General features: G+C 38.1%; 1 protein-coding gene across 2 annotated transcripts in view; it reads right to left on the bottom strand.

Annotated features, from left to right (window-relative positions):
- The window catches only part of Trim37 (tripartite motif containing 37), a 126,473-nt gene that overhangs the window by 90,715 nt on the left and 11,314 nt on the right, over positions 1 to 24,444 (bottom strand). Inside the window, exons 4-11 of one of the 2 annotated variants that reach the window (XM_055620446.1) lie at positions 24,313 to 24,429; positions 21,733 to 21,820; positions 20,756 to 20,878; positions 17,385 to 17,508; positions 15,346 to 15,413; positions 5,655 to 5,779; positions 2,517 to 2,567; positions 280 to 361 (exon numbers count right to left, since the gene is read on the bottom strand). In XM_055620446.1, the coding sequence (XP_055476421.1) occupies positions 280 to 361; positions 2,517 to 2,567; positions 5,655 to 5,779; positions 15,346 to 15,413; positions 17,385 to 17,508; positions 20,756 to 20,878; positions 21,733 to 21,820; positions 24,313 to 24,429 (778 nt within the window). The remainder of the gene's footprint in view (positions 1 to 279; positions 362 to 2,516; positions 2,568 to 5,654; positions 5,780 to 15,345; positions 15,414 to 17,384; positions 17,509 to 20,755; positions 20,879 to 21,732; positions 21,821 to 24,312; positions 24,430 to 24,444) is intronic. The other variant, XM_055620447.1, reaches the window with a different exon arrangement.

The following is a 24,444-nucleotide window of genomic DNA, read 5'->3' as shown; positions in this document are numbered from 1 at the left end:
CAGTCCTTTGTAAGAGCAAATTGCTCTAAACTGCTAACCCATCTCTCCAGCCTCTAAAACTTTCTTCTAAATGTATGTATCTCTCTATAAACCAGAAGTAAAACTTATTGATGCTACAGTTTATACACTCACATTTAACATATTTTTCCACAAATAAATGGCATAAAGAAATAGAAAATTACTAATTTCCTTACTTCTTTAATAAGTAAACTAATATACTTCAAAACACTAAAGAAAAGTTCAAAATTGAGTTGAACTTAGAAATATAAAAAAACTTACTGGGTAAACTTTTAACCTCCAGCAAAGACCTGAAACTTGGAGAGGCGGGCTGTAAACAGGATCCGCTCTCTGGCGCAAAGTGCTAAAGAAGAAAACCAACCAAAGTTCAACATCAAAACTATTACGAAATGGCAACAAGCAAAACCAAAACGAACTACACACCTTAGGTTAATATTTAAAATACTGAACAACAGAAAGTGAGTGAACAAGTCATCATTAAATAAGCTTGGACATATTTACATTGTGAATTAATGATACTGAAAAACATTCAGCATTATCTTTTCGGTCTCAATCAAAACCCAGTAAGAACTCAATAGCTGTGCCATGTAGGGAATCAAAGCACCACTAAGTACCCAATTTAACTATACGTCAGTAAGCACACTGTTATTTCCAAAACGAAACCCAGTGAAGACGGTGCCAGGTTCTGGTAAACTAGAGTTACAGATTTACCTAATGGCACACAGCATGTGTATAGCTTATACACAGCTCAAATATTAAGCACCAAAAAGGATCAAATAAAACAACACAGACCACTTCTGTATAGCATGTTTTTAATGGAGAAACAGCAGTGTGCGTCAATCCTTAACATTTGTAGGGAAAACTCAGCAAGACTTTAGCTGCGAAATTGCAGCTAAAAACAGAGAGAACAGGCTGAGGAGGCTGGTGTATAAAGGTTCTCTGCAGGCACAGAGACCTGAATCAATCCCCAGAACCTAAAGAACTGTGAGCCACAATGGCTTGCATGGCAAGCCCAACACAGAGAAGGTGGAATCATATGCATCCTAGGCCTTGCTGGCCTGCCTGCAAGCCTGTACTTGACAAGATTCCAGGACACTACAGGATGTTGCCACACACAAACTTACAGCTGGAGACCTCAGCAGTTAAGGGCATTTAGAGTTCTTTCAAAGGACCCGAGTTCGGTTTCCAGCACCTACATTAAGTAGTTTACAACTGCCTATTACTCCAGCCTCAAGGAATCTGAAACCCTCTTCCGGACTCCTTGGACACCTACATTCACACATACATACACAGACACACATAATTTTAAATACCAATTAAAAAGGTGTGCCAGGCGTTGGTGGAGCACACTTTTAATCCCGGGACTTGGGAGGCAGAGGCAGGTGGATCCTTGAGTTCAAGGCCAGCCTGGTCTACAAAGAAGAGCATGGTGTACAGAATAAGTTCCAGGACAGCTAGGGCTACACAGAGAAACCCTATTTTGAAAAGCAGAACAAAAGGTTCTTTTCCTGAACTAAAGAAACAACCAGGGGGGCTGGAGAGATGGCTCAGAGGTTAAGAGCACTGGCTGCTCTTCCAAGGGTCTTGAGTTCAATTCCCAGCAACCACATGGTGGCTCACAACCATCTATAATGAGATCTGGTGCCCTCTTCTGGTGTGCAGGCAGAACACTGTGTAATATATATGTAATAAATAAATAAATAAATAAATAAATAAATAAATAAATAAATAAATAAATAAATGAATGAATGAATGAATGAATGAATGAATGAATGAATGAATGAATGAATAAATAAATAAATAAATAAAAATCTTAAAAAAAAAAAAAGAAAAAAGAAAAAACATTTAAAAAAAAAAAAAAGAAACAACCAGTCCTGACAATACAAATTTGGCACTCCTAATCTATAAATCTGAAATCCAAATATTCCAAATTCCAACACTTTTAAGATTCAGCAAAGAAATTATATGTCCAACTTCATGCCACACAAAATGGTCAAAGCACAGTCACTAAAGATACTATACGGAATTATCTTTATGTTATGTGTTATAATGTATATATGAAACAAAAATACATTTTGCTCTAGACTGAACCTTACATAACCAAGATATCTCATTTTCTATGTGCCTTTTGTTGTTGTAGTGTTGTTTTTGTTGTTGTGACTGGGTGTCTCTGTGTAGTTCTGGCTGTCCTAGAACTAGCTCTGTGGACCAGGCTACCCTCAAACTCAGAGATTTGCCTGCCTCTGCCTTCCGGAGTATTAAAGGTATGTGCACCATCACACCAAGCATTAGGTGCAAATATTTTTAACCCTCTGAAATAAAAATATTTCTGCCCTTTGAGATGAGAAATGAAGCTCAGCACACACACTCCAGATCAGCTCTGCTTCTAAGAGGAAACTTCAGTTAAGGTCTTCACTAGCTCTCCCCTGCCCCATAAGGACACTGTCTTGAATCTTACTTTTGCACATAACAAACTCAGAGTTTTCAACATGTCTTACCTGAAGTTCTCCAAAACAAAAGTAGCTGAATCATAAGATGGAACCAATTCACTAAAAAGAAACAAAAGGAAAAAAAAAAAAAAATCAAGCATTATTTTTAGTTATAATTTCCATTTAGTTAAAAAGCAAGTTCCTCAATAAAGTTCCAGTATTTATTAAGCAGAACATTAAATCAAATCAATTCATAAAACCATCAAGTTTGTAATTAGAATAGAAATAAAACAAATACTTACTTCAAAGTTAGCAAATATCCCCTATACATTTTGGTTACTTTGTATGGTTAGCTGTTGGGGACCTCCAGCATGCTCAGCAAGCACTCCATCACTAAGCTATAGCCCAGCTCTCCTAGATGTTTACAGGATTAGAATATATGCTTCAGGGTACATCTGAGATGGATCAGCACAGTTACACTTTCTTGGCAAGGTAAGATGACAACTAGCTTAAATTCCATATAACCTTGTCCTAAGAGAACTAAACTGTAAGCACACTATGAGCTAAAGGGTAATATATCGTGCTGCCAACTACCCTTAGATCATGTGGATGGTTTGTGGCATTGTCGCAAAACACCATTTAATATAAAGCTATATTATGCACTATTTTATAATACGTTGTCATAATTGTTACGATTATAAATTGAATAAAACTCTACCTACAGTAATATGTGGTTTGCTGTGTAACCATGTTAGTACAAATAAAAACATTTTAAAGTTTATCTAAATAAGATTAATGGTGATGATCATGCATCTCATAGAAGGCAGAGGCAGAAGGATCAAGAGTTCAAACCTAATCCCAGCACACTGGGAGGCAGAGGCAGGCGGATGGCTGTGAGTTAGTTCGAGGCTAGCCTGGTCTACAAATAAAAGTGCAGGACAGCCAAGGCTATGTAGAGAAACCCTGTCGCAAAATAAGACACACACACACACACACACACACACATACACACACAAAGAATTCAAGTCTAGCCTCAGTAAAAACAGCATGTCTAAGACAAGCCTATGTATGTAAGGCCCTGTCTCAAAAACAATAAAAGAACAAATTTATCTAAATAGATTACATATTATCCAGCATAGGAAGATGTACTTTGCCCTATGACAGTTATCCACACAGTTTTTATCCAAATTGACCATACCAAGTCCTATCAAATCCCTAGTCAGCTGTTGGTATTTATTACAGGGCTCACATTCTGTACCTCTCTATCTTGGTGCCTGATGAATCTTGACTACCCCTTCATAAAAAGTTAAACACCCAGAAGCCTGATGTAATGTTTCCCAAGTACATATTCTAGCACTCAATATACAAAACCCCAATTAGCAAGACCAATGGAAAGCTTTTTAAGAGACCATAGACTTAATGAGAACTCTAAGTGGATCATCTTAAAATAGTCTTCAAATTTCAACCAAAAGTAACATATTTTTGGCTATCATGCTGGATAATATATAATCATTGTTAGTTTACCCACCAACTCACTATATCCTCCAAAATGTAAAGACTTCAACCAATTATGTTATCTACAGATCTATATGTTGTTTCTTTTGCTATGGGCTTATTCTAGTGACATGTGTTGTTTTTGCTATAAGCCAGATTCAGAACACAGAAAATTCATCTGTCTTTCCAAGGGTATTGTGACATTTCTGTTTCTATTGCTGGGATAAATACCATAACCAAAAGCAACTTGGGGAAGAAAGGGTTTTAGCTTACAATTAGTCTGCCTCTGAGGACAATCAAGTCAAAATCGTAGGGCAGGAACCTAGAAGGCAGAAACTGAAGCAGAGGCCATGGAGGAGTATTGCTAAGAGTGACACTAGTAGCCTGGACCCTCTCACATCAATCATTAACCAAAAAAATGCCCTAACGATTTGCGTAGAGACCAATGAGGTAGAGGGATTTTTCTCAACTTAAGTTGCTGCTTTCTAGATATATCTAGGTTTGTATCATGTTGACAAAAGCCTACCAGCATACTACATGTTTACTTCTTACACGAAAAGTTCCATGCATAGGTAGTGTAACAGATCAGTGCTTTGGAACTTCAATAAAGACAGGGTTATACAATATGTAGCACATGATCTCATGGTCTCTCCGTCTCAGCCCTGCTTTAGCTTTGACTGGTTCCCTTATTTTTCTAAGATTACTCTGGACTTTACAAATACATTCATGTCACAGTGGTGTCAATTCATCTGTTTTCACAGAACATGAGAAATAAGCTTTAAACCATCTCTCTATCCTGGTAAGCTACAAGTCACAGATCTTTAAATGTTTAGATCACTGATTCTATCAAAACATCATGAACAAGGGAAGAAAAGAAGACCCAAAGGCATCCACTGTATGGGCTACATAAAATCTAGTTTCCCTTCACAACTAGACCATTTCTCCCAGATATCTGAAACTGACTAGGGACTAATAGTTAATTTTTATGCGGCTGAGAAGAATCTGAAGATGCAACCCAATCTGAAAAATCAAAAAAAGATATCAAGATTACAAACTTTCTGTTAATTGCTTCCTTCCACTTCTTTTAAAATCCAGAGGTACTACGTCTCCTTCAAAACCTTTTAGTAGTCTATTTACTTTCAAGTTTTGATTAACAATATACACACTGACTTAAAAGGTAAATGAAAGAATGACTAGTGCCTTCAAGGGGGTTCAACATGTAAAGGCACTTACTGCAAAACCTGACCATCTTGGAATTCAATTCCTTATACACAATGGTGAAAAGAGAGAACAGACTCCCTAAGCTGACCCCCATAAGCACCACAGCATTCAGAAACGACTTCCCATCCACACACAAAGAAGGAAAGAAAGAGTAGACATTAAAGAAGTTATTAAGAATTGCTGTTTTCTATGAAACTAGAGCTCTGGTTAAAAAAAAAAAAAAATTGTTTTTGGTTGTTCAAGACAGGGTTTCTATGTGTAGCCCAGGCTATCCTGGACCTGCTTTGTAGACCAGGCTGACCTCAAACTCACAGTGATCCACTTGACTCTGCTTCCCTGGGTGCTGGGATTTAAAGGCATATGCCATTACGCCCAGCTTTTTTCTGTGTGTTTTAAAGAAACCAAAATTCCAAAATTGTCACTATAGCTTACTCAAGTATCTACCTTGTTATATAAATAAAAAATGGAAATTAAAATTTAAAACTGTTATACCTGGTAAAGTCTGGTGGAACAGGCGTGGTAACGAAGGATGCCATGGGCTTTCGGTGAACTTGCTGAAACATCATTAGGATCTCTGAGCTCTTAGATATCAATTCACTCTTACTGCAAGACCGCAACTGTGAGAGAGGGCAAAAAACAGTATCTCAACTAACAAAAATAGTGTTCAAAGGCATTTCCAAATTTTTAATAAAAAAGGACAGGCATGGCAGTCTACACCTTTAATTCCTGAATTTAAGAAGCAGAGGCAGGAGGATTTGAGTTTTATGCCAGTCAAGTCTACACAGCCAGTTCCAAGCCAGTTTGGTTTACATATCAAGTTTGAGGTCAGCCAGGGGTACATAATGAAACTCTTGTCTCAAAATAAATGAAAGAATCTTAATTAAGAAAAACTGGAATCAGGTGTGGTGGTGCATACCTTTAATCTTATTGCTTGGAAGGCAGAGACAAGCATATCAAGTTCAAGGCTAGCCTAGTCTACATTGCCAGTTTCAGACCAGCCAGGCAACTAATGACTATTGAGAGAATTACCCTCTCCAAGGGATGAGCCACCTAAGTGGTTATCCAATATAACATTCAGCCCTGAAATCATATACACACAAACAACAAAAATGGACTCAAGCTGAGTTTAACACACACACACCCTAATAATAATAATAAATTATTATTGTTAACCAATGAGAGGCTTGGGACAAGTTGAAGAGAGGAAACATAGGAGGGGCTGGAAGCAAAAAAAAAAAAAGAGTATGTGATATATTTATATTTTAATTAAAATGTATTAAAAATAAAAATTTTAAAACAACACTAATCTGGTTATTTAATGAAAAAACAAAATTAAGAAAAAAAATAACTTTCAAGAGTAGGGATGTAACTGGACTGGTAACAGTGCTTGCTTAGCATACAAGGAGCCCTAAGTTCAACCCATTACTCATCAGAAAGTGAGCCTGTTTGCACATACTTGCAATCCCAGCACTTGAGAAGGGGAGGATTAGAAATTCAAGGTCAACCTTCAGTTACATGAGGTAATTGAGGTCAGCCAGTTCTGGTTCTTACATGAGACTCTCAAAAATTAAAAGATAGGGACTGAAGACATGTTTCTGTTGTTAAGAGCATTAGCACTTGCAGAGGACCAAGGTTCAGTTCCCAGCACCCACAATGTGACTCACAACTTTCAATTACTCCAGCTACAGGGGATCTAATGCCTCCTTTGGCCTCCTTGAGCACCAGGTACACATGTGTACGTACACAAGCAGAAATTCTCACATACATATAAAATAAATTAAAAAAAAATGTTTAAATTTCAAAGTAGGTTTGGAAATTAAGAATCTTTGCAGAATCTAGGTTTGCATTTTAACAGTTAAATTATTGAATTTATGTGATTTTAATGAACTTTTTCTTCCCACTTTAGGGATAAATTAAAAAATAAATAACTAAATATATTGTCACACTGAAATAGTTAAACTACTTTATATATTAATGAGGAGACAGATACTCAAGTTCTACATGTTTAACAATAAGCATTTCTAATTATATACAGCTAACAGAAATACTGCTATCACACATGCACAACCTTATCAGTTCTTGAAATATTAAGTCAGAGATAAAAATGAGAAATGTGGTGGGGCTGGAGTGACACCAGCAGTTAAGAGCCCTTGCTTATCTTGCAGAGACCTGGGTTTGGTTCCCAGCACCTACATGGTGACTCAAAGCAGCTTATGACTTCAGTTCCAAGAGATTCTACCTCCTCTTCTGGCCTCTCAAGCAGCAGGAATGCTTGTGGTACACAAACATACATGCAGGCACTCAAATAGACAGACATAAAATAAATCCTTTATAAAAGAGAACGAGAAATCTAATGTAGTTAAAACATGCATAACAGTTAAAAGACTCTGGGTTTTTAATACAGTAAAACTAGTCTGCATTTCTAGCAGTTTACACGATAATTTGGAATAGTATCTACCATTGCTGTTCAACTCCTGTTAAGATTATGAGGCAGCTTTGTTACTATGTATTATTGTGGGCTATATCTTTCATCACCTACAAATTTATATAACTGTAGGCCCAAACCCCTAGTCCTCAACTGTATCTGAAGAGTTCATTGAGCCAAAATAAAGTAACCAGAGTTCTCAGCATACAAAATCCCAAAAGACAAGTGAGGGAGCAATTATCTATAGGGCACAGCAAGAGACCTCAGGAAAAACTGAAACCTATCATGGCTATCACTTTAGCCATGAACAGCCAGCATCTAGAACTATGACAAGATTAATTTCTATTGTTCAAAGATCCCATTTTGTGGAATTTTGTCAAGACGCCTCTAGCAAACAAATTCAACTACAAAATTCCCTATAGATGATATTCAACTTACCCAAAGAGCCTGGTGCTAAAGACTGCCAACAATCTATAGAGCTACTGGAGGTGGCAGAACATTTAAGATATGAATTCCAATGGATGAAAGTTAGATCATGTCTCGAAGGGCATGTTAGAACCCTGGCCACTTCCTTCATTCCCAAATGCCAAAAGTTAAACAGGTTTCTTGCAGCATGACACACATATTGCCCTGCCATAGACTCCCAAACCCTCTGAAACAGTATGAAAATAAGCTTTTCTCTTAAGTAGTTTGTCACAGTGACAGAAGTTAACACAGTCATTTCAACTGGGTTTACATCTTTTGAGTAACCATAGCTTATAGCACTTTAGAATAGAGCAATATGATAGACATCAAGACATGAAGCCTTGGTTTTATAAATAATGATACCATGTGATCAGTATAATGAAGATATGGGTAAATTATAAAAGGGCCAAAAAACAAACCCTACAAGTGTGTTATATATTCTGTCATTCACATTTTTAAGTGTCAGCATTGACCAGGTCTCTTCACCCCACCCCCTTTTTTTATATTTTGAAACAGGTTCTTACTCTGTAGCCCATGCTAATCTGGAACTCATTATGCAGCCCAAACTGACCTTGAATTCAAGGCAATCTTTCAGCTTCGGCCTCTAAAGTGCTAGGATTGCATGAATATACAACCTAAAGCAGGGTATGCTTTTAAGTTAATGTTATGTGCACACATAAAAGTTTTAACATGTATTTGTCTTAGTTAGGGCTATTCTTGCTATGATGTGACACAAGGTCCAAAAGCAAATTGAGAGGAAAGGGTTTATTTGGCTTACACTTCCACATCAGTCCATCACTGAATGTAGTCAGGGCAGGAATCCAAAGGCAGGAGCTAAGGCAGAAGCCATGGAGGGGTGTTGCTTACTGGCTTGCTCCTCATGGCTTGCAAGCCTGCTTCCTTATAGAACCCAGAACCACCAGCCCAGGGATGGCACCTCCCACAATGGGCTGGGCCCTCCCACATCAATCACTACTTAAGAAAGCGTCCTAGAGGCTTGCCTACTGCCTGATCTTATAGAGGCAATTTTGAAATACCTCAGATAGACATAAAAACTATCAAGTCAAGTATTATGTCAAGTAGACATAAAAACTATCCAGCATAGTATTCTGCACAAAACAATGAGTGCTTTTATGTGCATCCTACATTCCAAGACTGCCTTTTCCAAAGGGGACTGTCCCTACAGCTAAAGTTCATCAGAAGTAAATAATGTGTACACACATAAACAACACCCTAAGGATTTTTACCTTTATATAAACACGGGTTATTTCCTGGATGCATTTGTTATTCAGTATTACTTCAGTTTGTTTTTATCTTTTTCTGAGACTGGGTCTCACTATATAGCCTCAAACTTACAAATCCTCTGGCCACAGGTCTTCCAAATATTTGGTGCTACATACAGGTCTGCACCACGTCTCAATATAGTTACAAATTGCCTTTCATTTCAGTAGTTTCAGAGGAACACCTTGGGGTGAACAGCACAATTTATAAACATCAGGATGTTTCTTAGTCTTTAGTATTACTAAATAATTATGAAAAGCGATCCTCATACGTCGCTCCTTGTAGGTATCATCCAGTCTTTCTAGGACTGAAATTGCTGATTAGGGCACACTAATAAACATGCTATTAACAAATTGCACCAATAACTGATCCAAGAGATGTGTCAAAAAAAAGAGTTCCTTTTCATATATCTTTTGCCAACATTTATAATTTTGTCTATAGTTGTTTATAAATTTAATAGGTATATCACAGTATTCTTATGGTTTTATTTTCCATTTCCCTGTTTAATCAGTGAAATTTCGTATTACTGGCTACCTAGGCACCCATTCTACCTGTTCACTGTACCTGGCTGCTTTTTAATTGTGTGTACACATGGAAACCAGAAGACAACTTCAGTGTCACGCTCAAGTGTCAGACACTTTTGTATGTGTGTACCCTCCCACCTTCCCCAAAAGGGTTTCTCACTGGCCAGGGACTTGTCATGTGTGTAAGGCTGGCCAGCTTGGTCCAGGGATCCATGGTTTCTCTGCACTGCCCCGGGAAATACAAAGTTCACCGCTGTGTCCGTCTTGTTTCTTTTCTTCTCTTTCCGTCTTCCTTTCTTTCTCTCTTTTATTTTTCAAGACAGAGTCTCACCATACAGACCTGGCTGGCGTGCAACTCTCTAATGTAAACCAAACTGCCCTTAAATTCAGAGATCCCACTTCATCTGCCTTTCCAAGTGCTGGGGTTAGAGTCGTGTGCCGCCACACCCAGCCTGGATACTGCGGTGTTTTTAACATCTTAAAATACTCCTGGCTGGGGGTAGTCTTCCACTCTCTGGCCAGCAGAATGCTCAAATGGGAGCATATCTTTGATATGTACACTATAGAATTCAGAGCCTATATACCCCAGGAGAAAACATTCCCCTACCTTAACCATCCCAGTGGCTAAGTCACAGACTATCAGAGACAACTCTATAGTTTAGATGTTTCTAACTTTGTTATTATATTTGTACAACTGTTTGTGTCAGTATGGGATCATGCTATGCCACAGGATGCGCGTGGAAGTCATAGAATAATTATGTAGTTTATTCTCTTCTCCTATATTTTTACATAGGTCATCAAGCTTTCCTAACAAGTGTTTATTCCTGCTCCGTCACCTTATGCACTGCTCACTAGTCATTTAGAACCCATAATTTAAATCATCCAACTAAAACTCCGGGCATAACTACCTACCCTGTCCATTCCTACACAGGAGAAGCCAAACAAAAGCTTGTCGTCCTCCTTGGCCTTTCCCAATGTACTGAGCATAGTAGCATATGCTTATGATCCTGGTGCTGAGGAGGCTGACACAGGACTCTGAGCTCACTGGCCAGACTAGCCTAATTGGTAAGCTCTAGGCAGAGGAAACCCAGACTCAAAGGAAGGGGGATGGTATTCCTAAGTATGACACTGAGGTTGTAGAACTTCAGTTCTAGGCAATCTTACTCCCTCTCCTGGTTTCTGTGGGCACTGCATGTATAGACAAACATGCAGGCAAAACACAAATATACATTAAAAATCTTTTTTAAAATTAAAAAAATATCATAGACCTAAATATAAATCCTAAAATAACATTTATGAAAAAACATAAGAGAAAATCTTAAATATGACACAAAATAAACACAAAAAACAAATCAGACTCTGGCAAAATTTGTAATTTTCTACTTAAGAAATCAAAATGACAACTAGGCGGTGATGGTGCACACCTTTGATCCCAGCACTTGGGAGGTATTAGTAGGCAGATCTCTGAGAGTTTGAGGCCAGCTTGGTCTACAGAGTGAGCTCCAGGTCAGCCTGGGCTACCCAGAAAAACCCTGTCTAGAGAAACAAAACACACACACACACACACACACACACACACACACAGAAATTTTAAAAAGACAAAAAAACTTTACAAAGCATTTACCAGATAAGGATTTACATCTGTTTTTTTGTTGTTGTTGTTTTTTGTTTTGTTTTGTTTTTTTTTTAATATAAAGATTCTGCATGAGGCTGAGGCAGGAAGACACTAAATTCAAGGGAAGTTCAGGCAACTTAGACACTCATTTAAAATACGATGTCTTAGGTTTCTACTGCTATTACAAAACACATGATCAAAAGCAACTTCAAGAGAGGCAAAAATTTATTTCTGCTTACAACTCTCAGGTCATACTCTGTTCCTGAAGAAAGTCAAGGCAGGAACTCAAGGCAGAAACTTATGCCTGGGCTGTGGAGGAATGCTGCTTGGTGACTCGCTCCTATGGCTTATCCAACCTGCCTTCTTACACCACCCAGGACCACCTGCCTAGCAGCAGCTACTGAGCTGGGCCCTCCCACACTAATCATCAATCAAGAAAATAGCCTAGGTTGGAGAGATGGCTCAGAGGTTAAGAGCACTGGCTGCTCTTCCAGATGTCCTGAGTTCAATTCCCAGCAACACATGGTTGTTCACAACCATCTATAGTGAGATCTGGTGCCCTTTTCTGACATGCAGACACACATGCAGGCAGAATACTGTATACATAAATAAAATAAATCTTAAAAAAAAAAAAACAAATAAAAACTTCAAAACCACTCTGGCAGGCAGAGGCAGGTGAATCACTGTGAGTTGGGGCCAGCCTAGCCTACAAAGCAAGTCCAGGACAGCCAAGGCTACACAGACAAACCTTGTCTCAAAAAAAAAAAAAAGAAAGAAAAGAAAAGAAAATAGCCTATAGACTTGTCTATTGCCAATATGCTAGAGCCATTTTCTCAGCTGAGGTTCCTGTCCCCAAATAACTAACTTGCATCAAGTTAAGAAAAACTAGCTAGGGCAAACAACAAAGAATTATAAAAACTAACAAAACAAACAAAAAACTAACAAAAGAAAAAACTCAATAATATTATAGGCAGAAGATTTGAAGAGAACTTCAACAAATATGCATGGTAAGCAAGTGTAAGAATTCCCAATATCACTAAACATAAATAAAAATTACTGCCATAAAAATACTCATAAAAACAGCTACTTTGAGAAGATTATGCCATGTGCTAGCAGTACTGCAACGGAACTTATACAATACAGGCAGGAATATAAAATAAGCAACTTGTTCAGAAGACTGTCAGCAATTACTTAAAAATTAGGGCTGTAATCGGGACTGATAGCTCAGCAACCATCAGCATGCAGTGTTCTTTCAAAGGAGCAGAGTTCAGTTCCCAGCGCCCACAACCATCGACACCTTCAGAGGGACCCAACCCTTCAGGCCTCTGCATCAACCACCCCACAGTCACATATACAAATATATAAATAAAACAAAAGAAAACAAAATTTAATTATTTTATTTTAAAAATTTTTTTCAGACATTTGACTACATTTTTCTACATTTGACTCAGCCATCTGTATTAAGTAGACCTCACAGGAAGAGAAATCACATATCCATGTAAAGATTTGTATGGGAATGTTCATAGTAGCTCTAGCTATTCCAACTACAGCTAGTCTTTGTTGTTTATAATCAACCCAAATGAATATAATCAGTTGAACATAAAGTGAACACTAAGCAATTACAAAAAAGGAAAGATTTATTGATGTAGTCAGTACCATGAATAAAACTCAAAAATAATTTTGCTGAAAGAATTTAAATATAACATGAGTATGTGAGAGTCCATTTTTATATAGCTATAGAAAAATATCAAGAGTCCATTTATATATAGCTATAGAAAATATCAATGTTTGATAGAAACCAAATTGGGAGCTACATGGAGAGAAGAGTGAGTGAACAAAACACAAAGATGTACAAAAATAAAAATGTATATTCATCTTTGTAACAACAGTGATGGTTTAAAAAATATACATTTGTCAAACATACAAAATCACATACTTTCAACACATGTATTATGGTTAACATCAGTTGTTTAAAAACAAAACAAATCCTCAGGCACGCACTCAGTACACTGCAGCTGGCATAAAGTTACCCTATTACTCCAGCAGAAGGTTGCCAGACAATTCATGTCAGGGATAAGTCTTTGGCCTACTATGCTGGGTGTGATACACACTCCTGTAATTCTACCTAACACCTGGAAGGCTGAGTCAAGAGAACCATGAAAGGGAGACCGTCCTGTGCTACACAGCAAGTTCCAGGACAGTATGTGCTGAATAACTCTCAAGATGCTATCTCAAACAAACAAATCAGAATAAGCTTCCTGAAAAGAAAATAAGGGTAAAATGGGGCTGGAAAGTTGGCTCAGCAGTTCACAGTGTGTACTGCTCTTGCAGAAGTCACAAGTCCAATTCCTAGCAGCCATACTGGGTGGCTCACAAACACCTATAATATAGTGCAGCAGGAGATCCAACGCTCTCTTCTGGCCTCCATAGGCAGCTCTATTCACATGCACATAACCACATGTATATACATAATTTAAAATAACATAATTTTAAAAAGTATAAAACAATACCTATTGTCTGAGATTCAACAGGTATTTCTTTAATGCTAAACTTTAACAGAAAATCAATATATTTAGGTAAATGGCAATAACCATCTGCCTTAAATCTACTACTTAAATCATAGGGGAAAATTTTACAAATTTTCAAATGTCTTGGGTTGTCCCTCTTTCCCCACCCCAAAAAGAGTAATTCTAGCCAAGCATGGGGGTACATACTTTTAATCCCAGCACTCAAGAGTAAGAGGCAGACAGATCTCTGAGAGCTTGAGGCCAGCCTGGTCTACCTAGCAAGTTCCAAGGCTTTACCCAAAAAAAAAAAAAAAAAAAAAAAAAGTTATTCTATTTTGATATATCATCATGGACCTTATTTAAAAATCTTAAGATTCAGCTAAACCTACTCTATAAAAATCTTCACTATAGCACAGATATCTTTGGATTTCCCCTCCTCTCCCTAGCTAAAAGCTGGGGAAAAACATTTTGAAAAGATATGGTACAGTATCTTTCTTTGTGTTACTTTTTGAATGCTGTGATAAAACACTGTGACCAAGGAAATTTAGAAAAGGAGGGTTTCCTTTGGGGTTTACAGTTTCACTAGACAGGGAAGATGTGCCAAATCAAGCTGCAAGCTAAGGGCTCACATTTGCAACCACAAACAGGAAGCCATCAGAGTACACAGAGATGGGAATGAGGAGTTGGTGGCAGGAGGTTTTTAAACCTCAAAGCCCACAAGACATAAACTTACTCCAGCAAGGCCACACCCCCTAAAGCTCCCCAAACTGCACCAAATGTGGACTACTTCAAAAGCCTAAAAATATGGGACATCTCATTCAAACCATCACACCTTGTGATCAAAGCCCTCTGGAAACAATGGCAGAAGTGCTACAAGTCTGAGGTCATCCTAAGGCACACTATGAGATCTTACCTCAAAAAATAGAAAAAAGGAGGGAGAGAGGATAAATAAATTGTTTCTTGAAATCAAGTCCAGGTATTATGTGACCTAGAATGGCCTCAAAAGCTCTATATAGCATAGGCTGGACTCAAATTCATGGTCCTTGAGCTGTAGAGATGGCTGTTAAGGTTAAGAGCACTGGCTGTTCTTCCAAAGGTCCTGAGTTCAATTCCCAGCAACCACATGGTGGCTCCTAATAATCTACAGTGAAATATGGTATCCTCTTCCAATGCACAAGCACACATTAAGACAGAATGTTGTATAAATAATAAATAAATAAATCTTTAAAATGAGAAAATTCATGGTCCTTTTGCCTCAGCCTCCTAAAGATTACAGCTGTGCATTACCATGCCCAGCAAAGACTACTTCATTCTATTTAATATTTAATGCTCACCCAGCAGCACATAAACAAACATATTTCATCACCTGATGTTCTACCTCCTGAAGTAAAGATTCCAACAGTTCTGTTTCTTGAGTAAGAGATGTCTTCTGACCTGTTTAAAAGGAGCACAACAACAACATTCAGATTCACTACTGGTTTAGGAATGAAATGAACTTCCTATGGTCATTCTGCAAAAAGAGATCCATTGCAACTGAGCAAACCTTTATTACACTTACCCCAATGACTTTCCTAGAGCTTTAAGAAGCTGAATACATTTTAAAAAGGTAGCCTGGAAACAAGAACACAGGAGGTAACCCTACGTATCTTAAATAACTTACAGGTTGGGGCTACAGTATGGTAGAGTGCATGCCTAGCCTACACAAACCTATTAGCCTAGGTTAATATTTAGATGGGCATAAACCAGTTATGGTGAACTTGTAATCCCTGTGCACAGAGGGTAGAGACAAAAGGGTCAAGAACTCAAGGTCATCAGCCTGTGGTGGTGCACAGCTTTGATCCCAGTGCTCAGGAGGCAGAAGCAGGCACAACTCTTGAGTTAAGGCCAGTTTGGTCAACAGATCCAAGTTCCAGAACATCCAGGGCTACAATGAGAAACACTGTCTCAAAATACAAACAAACAAAAGGAGAATTTAGGGCCCTACTAAATTACATTAGTTACATTGTTACATTGCCAATTTGAGGCCACCTGAGCTATGTGAGACACTACCTAAAATAAGTGGTAAAAAAAATGTACAGTGACAACCTTGGGTTGAATCTGTAGTACCGCAAAATAAATAAATAAAAATCCACATTACAGACAATAACTGCACTGGAAAAGAATACTATTTAACTCAGTGAGTTGTTGAATTATGGCGTCAAGAGGTCATGGAGCTGACTCCACAGGTTAAATAGTAGCTGCACAAGCATGAGGACCTGGCAAGGACAGGAGTGTGCACCTAGAACCTCAGTGCTGGGGAAGGAGATGCTAGCAGCTGTGATCGGTCAGGATAACCAAAACGGAGCGTCCTAGCACACAACTACCAACAACTCTGTGTGTATGTATATGTGGGGGGGAGGGGGGTTGATGCCCTCTTCTGGATTCTTTGGGCACCTGCATTCATATGTACAAATATTCACATATACCCACATATTTAAAACTAAAATGAATCTAAAAACAAAATTCAAACAAGAAAAGAATAAAGACACCCAACTGTAACCTCTAACCACTGCATATGCACATACTAGTGTGTATATTTACACACACATGTATATACCACAAAAAAAAAAAACACCACATTTTTAAATTAAATTTTAAAAATCTGTATTGCTGACATACTTGATTTTTAATTAACTAAAGAAATCAGGAAAACTTATAAACAAAAAGCAAGGCCACATACAAACATGCATTTGGTTACTATTCAAAATCATATTCACAGAGAAAACTAATTAGTTTATGTACTTTATTTTCTTTTTAAATTAGCCAGCTGTAGTGTTTTGAATGCTAGCACTCAACAGACAGAGGCAAATAGATTTCTCTCTCTGAGATTGAAGCCAGCCTGATCTGCACAGTGAATTCCAGAGCAGCCAGAACTACACAGTAACACACTGTCTCAAACACACACACACACACACACAAAACAAAACAACAAAACAAAGCAAAGCAAAACAACACAAAACAAAAAACAGCCAGGGATTTAAATTATTTTACTGAAAGGTGGAGGCCATTCAGGCCATAGCATGTATGGGGCAGTCAGAGGGCAACTGTGTGAGTAAATTCTCTCCTTCCACCATGTGGGTCCTGCAAACTGAATTGAGACTGTCAGGCTCAGCAGTAGGTGAGGGAGAGGGGGTAAAAAACTTACGAATAATGAAGTTCACATGCCATTTAGGATTTTCATACAATGGCTGTAAAAGTTTGTTTTGATCACTGCCTAACAGAAGTCAGACTTATAGTCTAGATTACACAACATGGAGCACCTAAGATTGCATCCTAGCATTAACAATTCTTTAATTTACTCCTTGAAGACTGGACCACAAGCAAGGTCAGGATGTGCTGTTCTCCAGCAGGATAGAATGCACTCACCCATGAGTGTTATGAGCTTATTTTTCAGCTGTGTGTCTAATCGTGCAATCATCATCTCCACAGCGTTCCTAATTTCCCGAACACGCTCGTCCTTGGCACTTCTTACAGCCTCTACATTTCTTTCCTGAAAGATCAAATAAATTAACTAGAGTCCTTTATAACAGAAGAACATGGCAATGCAACCTTGTACTTACTCTTGAAATAGCTAATTAACCCTTTAAAATTCATAACCTAGAAATACGTGTGTGTGTATGTGTATATACATACATACATATATAAATATATATCTTTTTTCTTTTTTTTGAGACTGGCTTTCTCTTTCTAATCTTGGCTGTTCTGGACTCACTATGTAGACCAGGCTGGCCTCAAACTCCAGAGATCCATCTGCCTCTGGCCCCCCAGTGCTGGGATTAAAGGCTTCTACCACCACTGCCCAGTCATAACCAATATTTTTAACTGTTTGTATTGTGTAAGTAACACTGCTTTTAAAAAAACTCTATAAATCTGGGGTCAGCAGGGTGAAAGATGTTTGCCACACAACCTGAGCTTAATCCCTGGAATCTACATAGTGGGGAAAATACCTAGTTCCTTCAAGTTGTCCTCTAACCTCCAAAGTCAGATGACTCAGTAGGTCGGTGTCTACCACAAAGCCTGATAACCCAAGTTCAAGCTCAAAGATCCATACAGTAGAAGAGAACCAACTCCTACAAGTTGTTCTCTGACCTTCACATGCATATACTCATACCTACGTGAGCAAACAAACACAAATAAATGTAATGAAGTTCTCAAAAATAAACAGTATAATTAAGTTTCTTATGATTTAAGAGACATAGCAATAAAAACATCTATAATTACAAAACTGTCTGGGTATGTTGGCACATACCTATTATGAGAGCCAGCTTCAACTACAGAGTCTGAGACCATCTTGGCTATTATGAGACCCGGTCTTAAAACAGACAGAAAAAATTAGGTAACAAGGTAACCAAATTTCAGTAACAGTAAAAAGCCCCAGTCACATTTCAAATAAGAAACTACTCTATAACAACAAAATGACCAGGGCTACAGTGATGGTTCAGTAGTTAAGAGTAGTAGCAGCTCTTCCAGAGGACCCAGGTTCAATTCCCAGCACCCACATGGCAGCTCACAACTGTCTTTAACTCCAGTTCCAGAGGATCTGATACCCTCACAAAGACATACATGCAGGCAGAACACCAATGCACATAAAAATAAATAAATCATTTAAAGAAAAAAATAAGAAATGTGGATTTACAGATAGGAAAAACAAACAAAACAAAAACAAAAGGACCTAAGAGATGGTTCTGCAGCAAAAAGCACTTCTCACCAAGCCTGACAAGTGCTGAGTTTAATCCCTGTGAGCCATACAGTGGAGAGAACTGATACCAGCAAGCTGTCCTCTGACCTTCACAAGAGTGCCATGGTACACTGATGTACACATACACACGGGCTTAAACGAAAACGGCTAGTATGCATCCAAAAATACCCTAAAACAAAAAGGATTTTGTTTTGTTTGGGGTTTTTCCAAGAGTCTCATGCATTCCAGGCAAAACTAGAACTGGCCATGTGCTAAACGCCCTGAACTGATTCTTTTGGCTCCACTTCTCCAATGCTGAAATTATTGGTCACATGCCACCATGTCAAACAAAAGATGTTTTTAAATTCAATGTGTTTCTCTAGTTCATAAAGATTTTTTTTCAGAACTACATAGAAAGATAGTTCTTTTTCCAAGATTGCTAAATATATGCACTAGATTTCAAATCAATGTACCACAAATGATAAAGAGCTGTTTTGTCTATACATCCTATTGCTATATCTAAGTAGAACCCTCAACCTAGAATAGCCTCCTAGTGTTGCCAAGAAAAATTTGTAATAGTCATACAAGATCAGCTAAAATCAATTCACCTACCATGTTTTTCAAAAGAACTTTGTAGTTTGCATGCAATTCAGCTATTTAATATGGAAAGAGTGTTACAAATGATTCCATTCTTCATAAGAATACTTGCTGGTAGATTATTAATAAGACACACACACACACAAAAAAAAAAAAAACACAAAACATTCTCATTCTGGCAACTTCAACAGCATATATTCCAAAAATATATTTAGTATTTCTTTGAAAATTATTACATTTTTCCAAAAAAATATGTGTGTGTATGTGTATATATAAATAGCAGATAACTAAAACTGACCCAGTAATTTTTTTTTTTTTACTTTTTATTTATATATGAGTTTGTGTCTATGTGGGTATATGCCACATGTGTGAGAGTGCCTGTGGAGCCAGAAGAGGGAGCTTACAGGCCGTCCCCTGAAAGAAACATCAAGCCTTTTTACCTGCTGAGCCCTCTCTCCAACCCTACACATTACATGTCATAGTATTAAATAATTGCTCTTTCTACTCTGTGGAGCCAATTCAACACACACACACACAAAATAGTTCATTCAGGAGCTAGAGAGACGGCTCAGCAGTTAAGAGCACTTGCTGCACTTGCAAAGGACCCACATTTGGTTCCCAGCACCCACAGTAACTCTAGTTCCAGAGAATCTGAAACCTACTTCTAAGCTTAAAGAACATCAAGCATGTACATGGTACACATACATGCATGAAGGCAAAACATATATATATATATATACATACATACATACATATACATACATATACATACATATATAGGTGTGTATATATATATGAGACAAAAAATAGGGCCAATGTGGTGGCACATGTCTTTAATCCCAGCATTCGGGAGGCAGGGGCAGGTGGATCTCTGTAAATTCAAGGCCAGCCTGGTCTACAAAGCAGGTTCTAGGACAGCTAGTGTTAACACAGAGAAACTGTCTCAAAGAACGCCCATCCACCCCGACACACCCCCCCCCCCCCAAATAAAAAGAAAGAAAGAAAAAAAAAGATCACCAGAGTCAATACTGAGGCTGGAGAGATGGTGGAGCTGGTAAAGTGCTTCCTGTATGAGAATAAAGGCCTAAGTCTGACCCCATCATCCACACAAAAGTCAACACTGTAGAGGCAGAAACAGGATCTCTAGCACTTGCTGGCCCACCAGCCTATCAAATCTTTACTTTGAAAATCTTGATTTCGACATCTGATTTATATAAGAACATAGAATCAGGGCTGGAGAAATGGCTCAAGAGGTTAAGAGCACTGGCTGCTCTTCCAAAGGTCCTGAGTTCAATTCCCAGTAACCACATGTTGGCTCAAAACCATCCAAGATCTAGTGCCCTCTTCTGGCCTGTAGGCACACATGCAGCAGAATACTGTGTAAATAATAAATAAATAACTTAAAAAAAAAAAGAACATAGAATCAAAAAAGGTTATCAATTTTATGTAAAAGTAATCTTACCACTTCTTGAACTAAGCTGATCAATTCCATCAGACGTCGACGAAGTTTGGCTACTTCTTCATTCACTTTAGTGACGTGCTGTTCATAGATTTCTGCCAAAGGTTTAAACGTGTGTCCACCATGCTACAGGAACCAATATGAGTAGTATGAGGAGGTTTCATACATTTCAACTGCATTTACATTCCTCTTTAACACTCTACAAACAGTGGCAAACTGATAAATATTTTCAAATGAATTTCACCTTTTTATATCACCTTTATCCTCTTAAAACAAGCCAGTGCTTACAAGAAATCACCCTGACAATGAAGCAATGCCTTCAAGAGTCTATATACTAGACATTAAGAAAATAATGGAGCCAGGGCTACACAGAGAAACCCTGGTGAAGTTTAAGGCCTGGTCTACACGCTAAGAGCCCTATCTCAAAAATCTCTTAAAAGCTTGCATGGGAGTGCATTCTTGTAGTCCCAACTCTGGATAGAGGCTGAAGTGGGAGGAAGTGGCAACCATGGGAATGGTGAGGGCCTCTGGACTGTTAGGTAATATATATATTCATACTCACATTACTTCAGAAGCGTCTGAAGTATAAAGAGCAACTGACCAGTACTCAAAGCAAAGTCCCTGATCCTGGGCTGGGGGGTCTAACTTACTGACATGGTACTGACAAGGCAAGCACAAGGCCCGGGGTCAATTGCTAGCACCACAGGGGGGAAAAAGGGAGAAAAATGTTAAAATGTACACTATGTATTTTATATACATTAAGCCATGAAAGCAGTATCCATCCTACACCAACACACCTGCCCATAGAGGCTCTTTTGGACTAGCAGAAAACACAACACCTTTAACAAGGCATGCATAAACAGGTAAGATATACTTCCATTCTCCAGAGTAAAATATTTTATTCCATTTAAACCAACTAATTATATCAATGCTTTCTAGTATCTAAACCAGAGAGACGGTGCTAAATTTGTTCTGCTCACCATTCCTCCCCAAAGTGCGCACTGATGGCAGATACACTTCTTACAAGTCCAGCAAAACACACTAAGCTTTTCATGGTGGTTTTCACATCTATTAGTTATGAAAAGAAAAGACAGTTATAAATTAAAACATGAATATAATTTTCAACAAATTTCTAAGCTAAGGCAAACAGATCAATTTAAAATCATTAAAAAAAGTAAAATGTATTCAACGGCTTCTAAGAATTACGATAAATAATGACACATGAACAAAATTTTTAAACTTTAAACAAGCAAATTATAGATTTCTTTCTAAATAAAATACACCACTTCCTTTCATCAGTATATACAAAATACTCTCCCTCTACTTCGTGATTCGTGATTAAGACTGTCATGTGCCAGGTGCGGTGGCACAAGTCTGTAATCCCAGCACTCTGGAAGGCAGAGGCAGGGGGATCTCTGTGAGTTCGAGTCAGCCGGGTCTACAAAGCAAGTCCAGGACAGCCAAGGCTACACAGAGAAACACTGTCTTGAAAAACCACAGAGGACTGTCATGCTAATCTTTTAATAAAAGCATATGTACACGAACAAGTAACTTTCCTCTGACTGGCCAATAATAACAATCAAGACATCTCAGCTGCACAATGTCAATACCAAGTCCTTATCAGAAATGTACATTCAACTTCACATTTTCTCTTAATGCAAATGTCCACATGTAAAACAATAAAGTTCAATATTGTGCTCTCCTCCAAATCTTTTATTGTTTTTTGTTTTGTTTTTGTTTTTCCAACAGGGTTTCTCTGTATAGCCTTGGCTGTCCTGGGCTCATTTTGAAGACCAGGCTAGCCCCAAACTCACAGAGATCCGCCTGCCTCTGCCTCCCAGAGTGCCGGGATTACAGATGTGTACCACTGCGGCCAGCCTCCCCAAAATTTCTATGTTGAAAATTAACCTCCAAAGTGACTCGGCAGGAAGGCAGCCAAAAGTCAAAAAAAGAAGCTTCACCAGAAACCAATTCTTCATCAAGTACCTTTGCTCTTAGATTTCCTGCCTCTAATACTACAGAAAAAAAATTTTTTTAACACTATTCAAACTACCCAGTTGACCCTCACCTTACATGAAATATATATAAAATAATCCAAAAGCTGAGTACAGTGGCACATCTCTGTAATACGCTTGGGAAGCTGAGTCTCAAATTTTTTTAATTAAAATAAAGATTGTCAGGTAAGGAAACCATAGGACATCTATTCCTTCTTTGAGAGGCACTAATATAAAAATGTAAAAGCCCAACAAAAAGAACCTTTCCAAATAGTGATTATCTCATTATTCCACAGCAATCACTGATGAAATATGTTATATTTAAATTTCTCGTTACGACCACCACAATGCTAAAAGTAATAGCCTACAGAGTCTAGTTTAGCTGGAACAGTAGTAGAAATAACTGCCACTTTTATTTAACTATTTAATTATGGACTAGCACGCCAGGCATCAACTGAGCACAGAGGCACAAACCTGTAATCTCTATACCCAGAAGGATGGCTAAACTACATAGTGACTGGTCAATCTGGATACACAGCAAGAGCCTGTACCAAGAAAACCAGCCAAACAAATAAAAACAGACCAATTTGTCCTCCTCCCATTTCTGCTATGCTGTTTACTTTTATTTTTCTTTGTTAAAAAATATTCGTTACTTTTTATTACTTTAAATTATGTGTATATCTGTCTGCCCGTGGTTATGTTCATGTATGTGCAAGTGCCAAGGAAGACTGAGGCTCTGTGTGCCCCTGGAGCTGAAGTTACAAGGAGTTATGAGACAAGTGAGTGACATGGGTCAGAGGAGTCCAATTTGGGGCCTCTGCAAGAGCAGTATGTACGCATAACCACTGAGCCATTTCTTTAGCCCTCATGGTCCTAGTTCTATAGAATGATAAATAAATAGGTCTAAGCTTTATTTCCAATGACCCCTCTAGTTTCAACTTAAACACACTGCATATAAATACAGTTACGACTTTATTTTTAAACATTTAACATTTCTGGACTCTCTCTTAACTTTCTACCTTTGATCTATTCCCAATAACACTCTAGATATGACCAGTATCTGTAAACATCCAATATAAAACTACTTGTTATTTTCTATCCAAAATTTGTTCCCATTATAATTTTTAACAAGACTATACCACTGTATATTGCTGTGCTCCTGTAAATCAATTAAAAAGAAATAATCCATTTTTCCTTTGTATCTCCTAACCTAGCACAGTACTTTGCACCTCTGTGGGTGGGTGAGTGGTTATGAAATATTAAAAAACAGAAAAAAAAATTTAATATTAAGTAACAAATGGAAGCTTAACATTAACCTTCTCACTTACAGATAACAGAGAACTAGCAACATAGTGTCCCAGGTCTTGAAGCTGAAACCAGGGAGCGCTTACTTCATGTGCATGTGGCCCTAGGTTCAATCCCCAGTACCCATACATACATAGACATACTTGACCAAGTACGCACGCAAACCAATTATTTAAGTATACGTATACAAATACACAAAGTGTCATTAAAACAGCACATGGTACAATCTATTAACTACTCAACAAAAACCCAAGCACGCACTTGTCCTTCTCGTTTTCTTCATGTTTGCTGAGACTACACAGCTGGAGAGTATCAAGCTGCTGTGTCACTTCTTCCGCCCAACGACAATTCACTAGTTCCCGTAACTGGAGTGGAGCACTGAAAAGAAAATCC

This window comes from Psammomys obesus, unplaced genomic scaffold (genome assembly GCF_907164565.1).
Source record: "Psammomys obesus unplaced genomic scaffold, mPsaObe1.curated_primary_1811, whole genome shotgun sequence".
In the NCBI taxonomy this organism is placed as follows: domain Eukaryota; kingdom Metazoa; phylum Chordata; class Mammalia; order Rodentia; family Muridae; genus Psammomys; species Psammomys obesus.
Note: the sequence above shows the minus strand (reverse complement) of the source record. Positions and strands in the feature narration are given on the sequence as shown.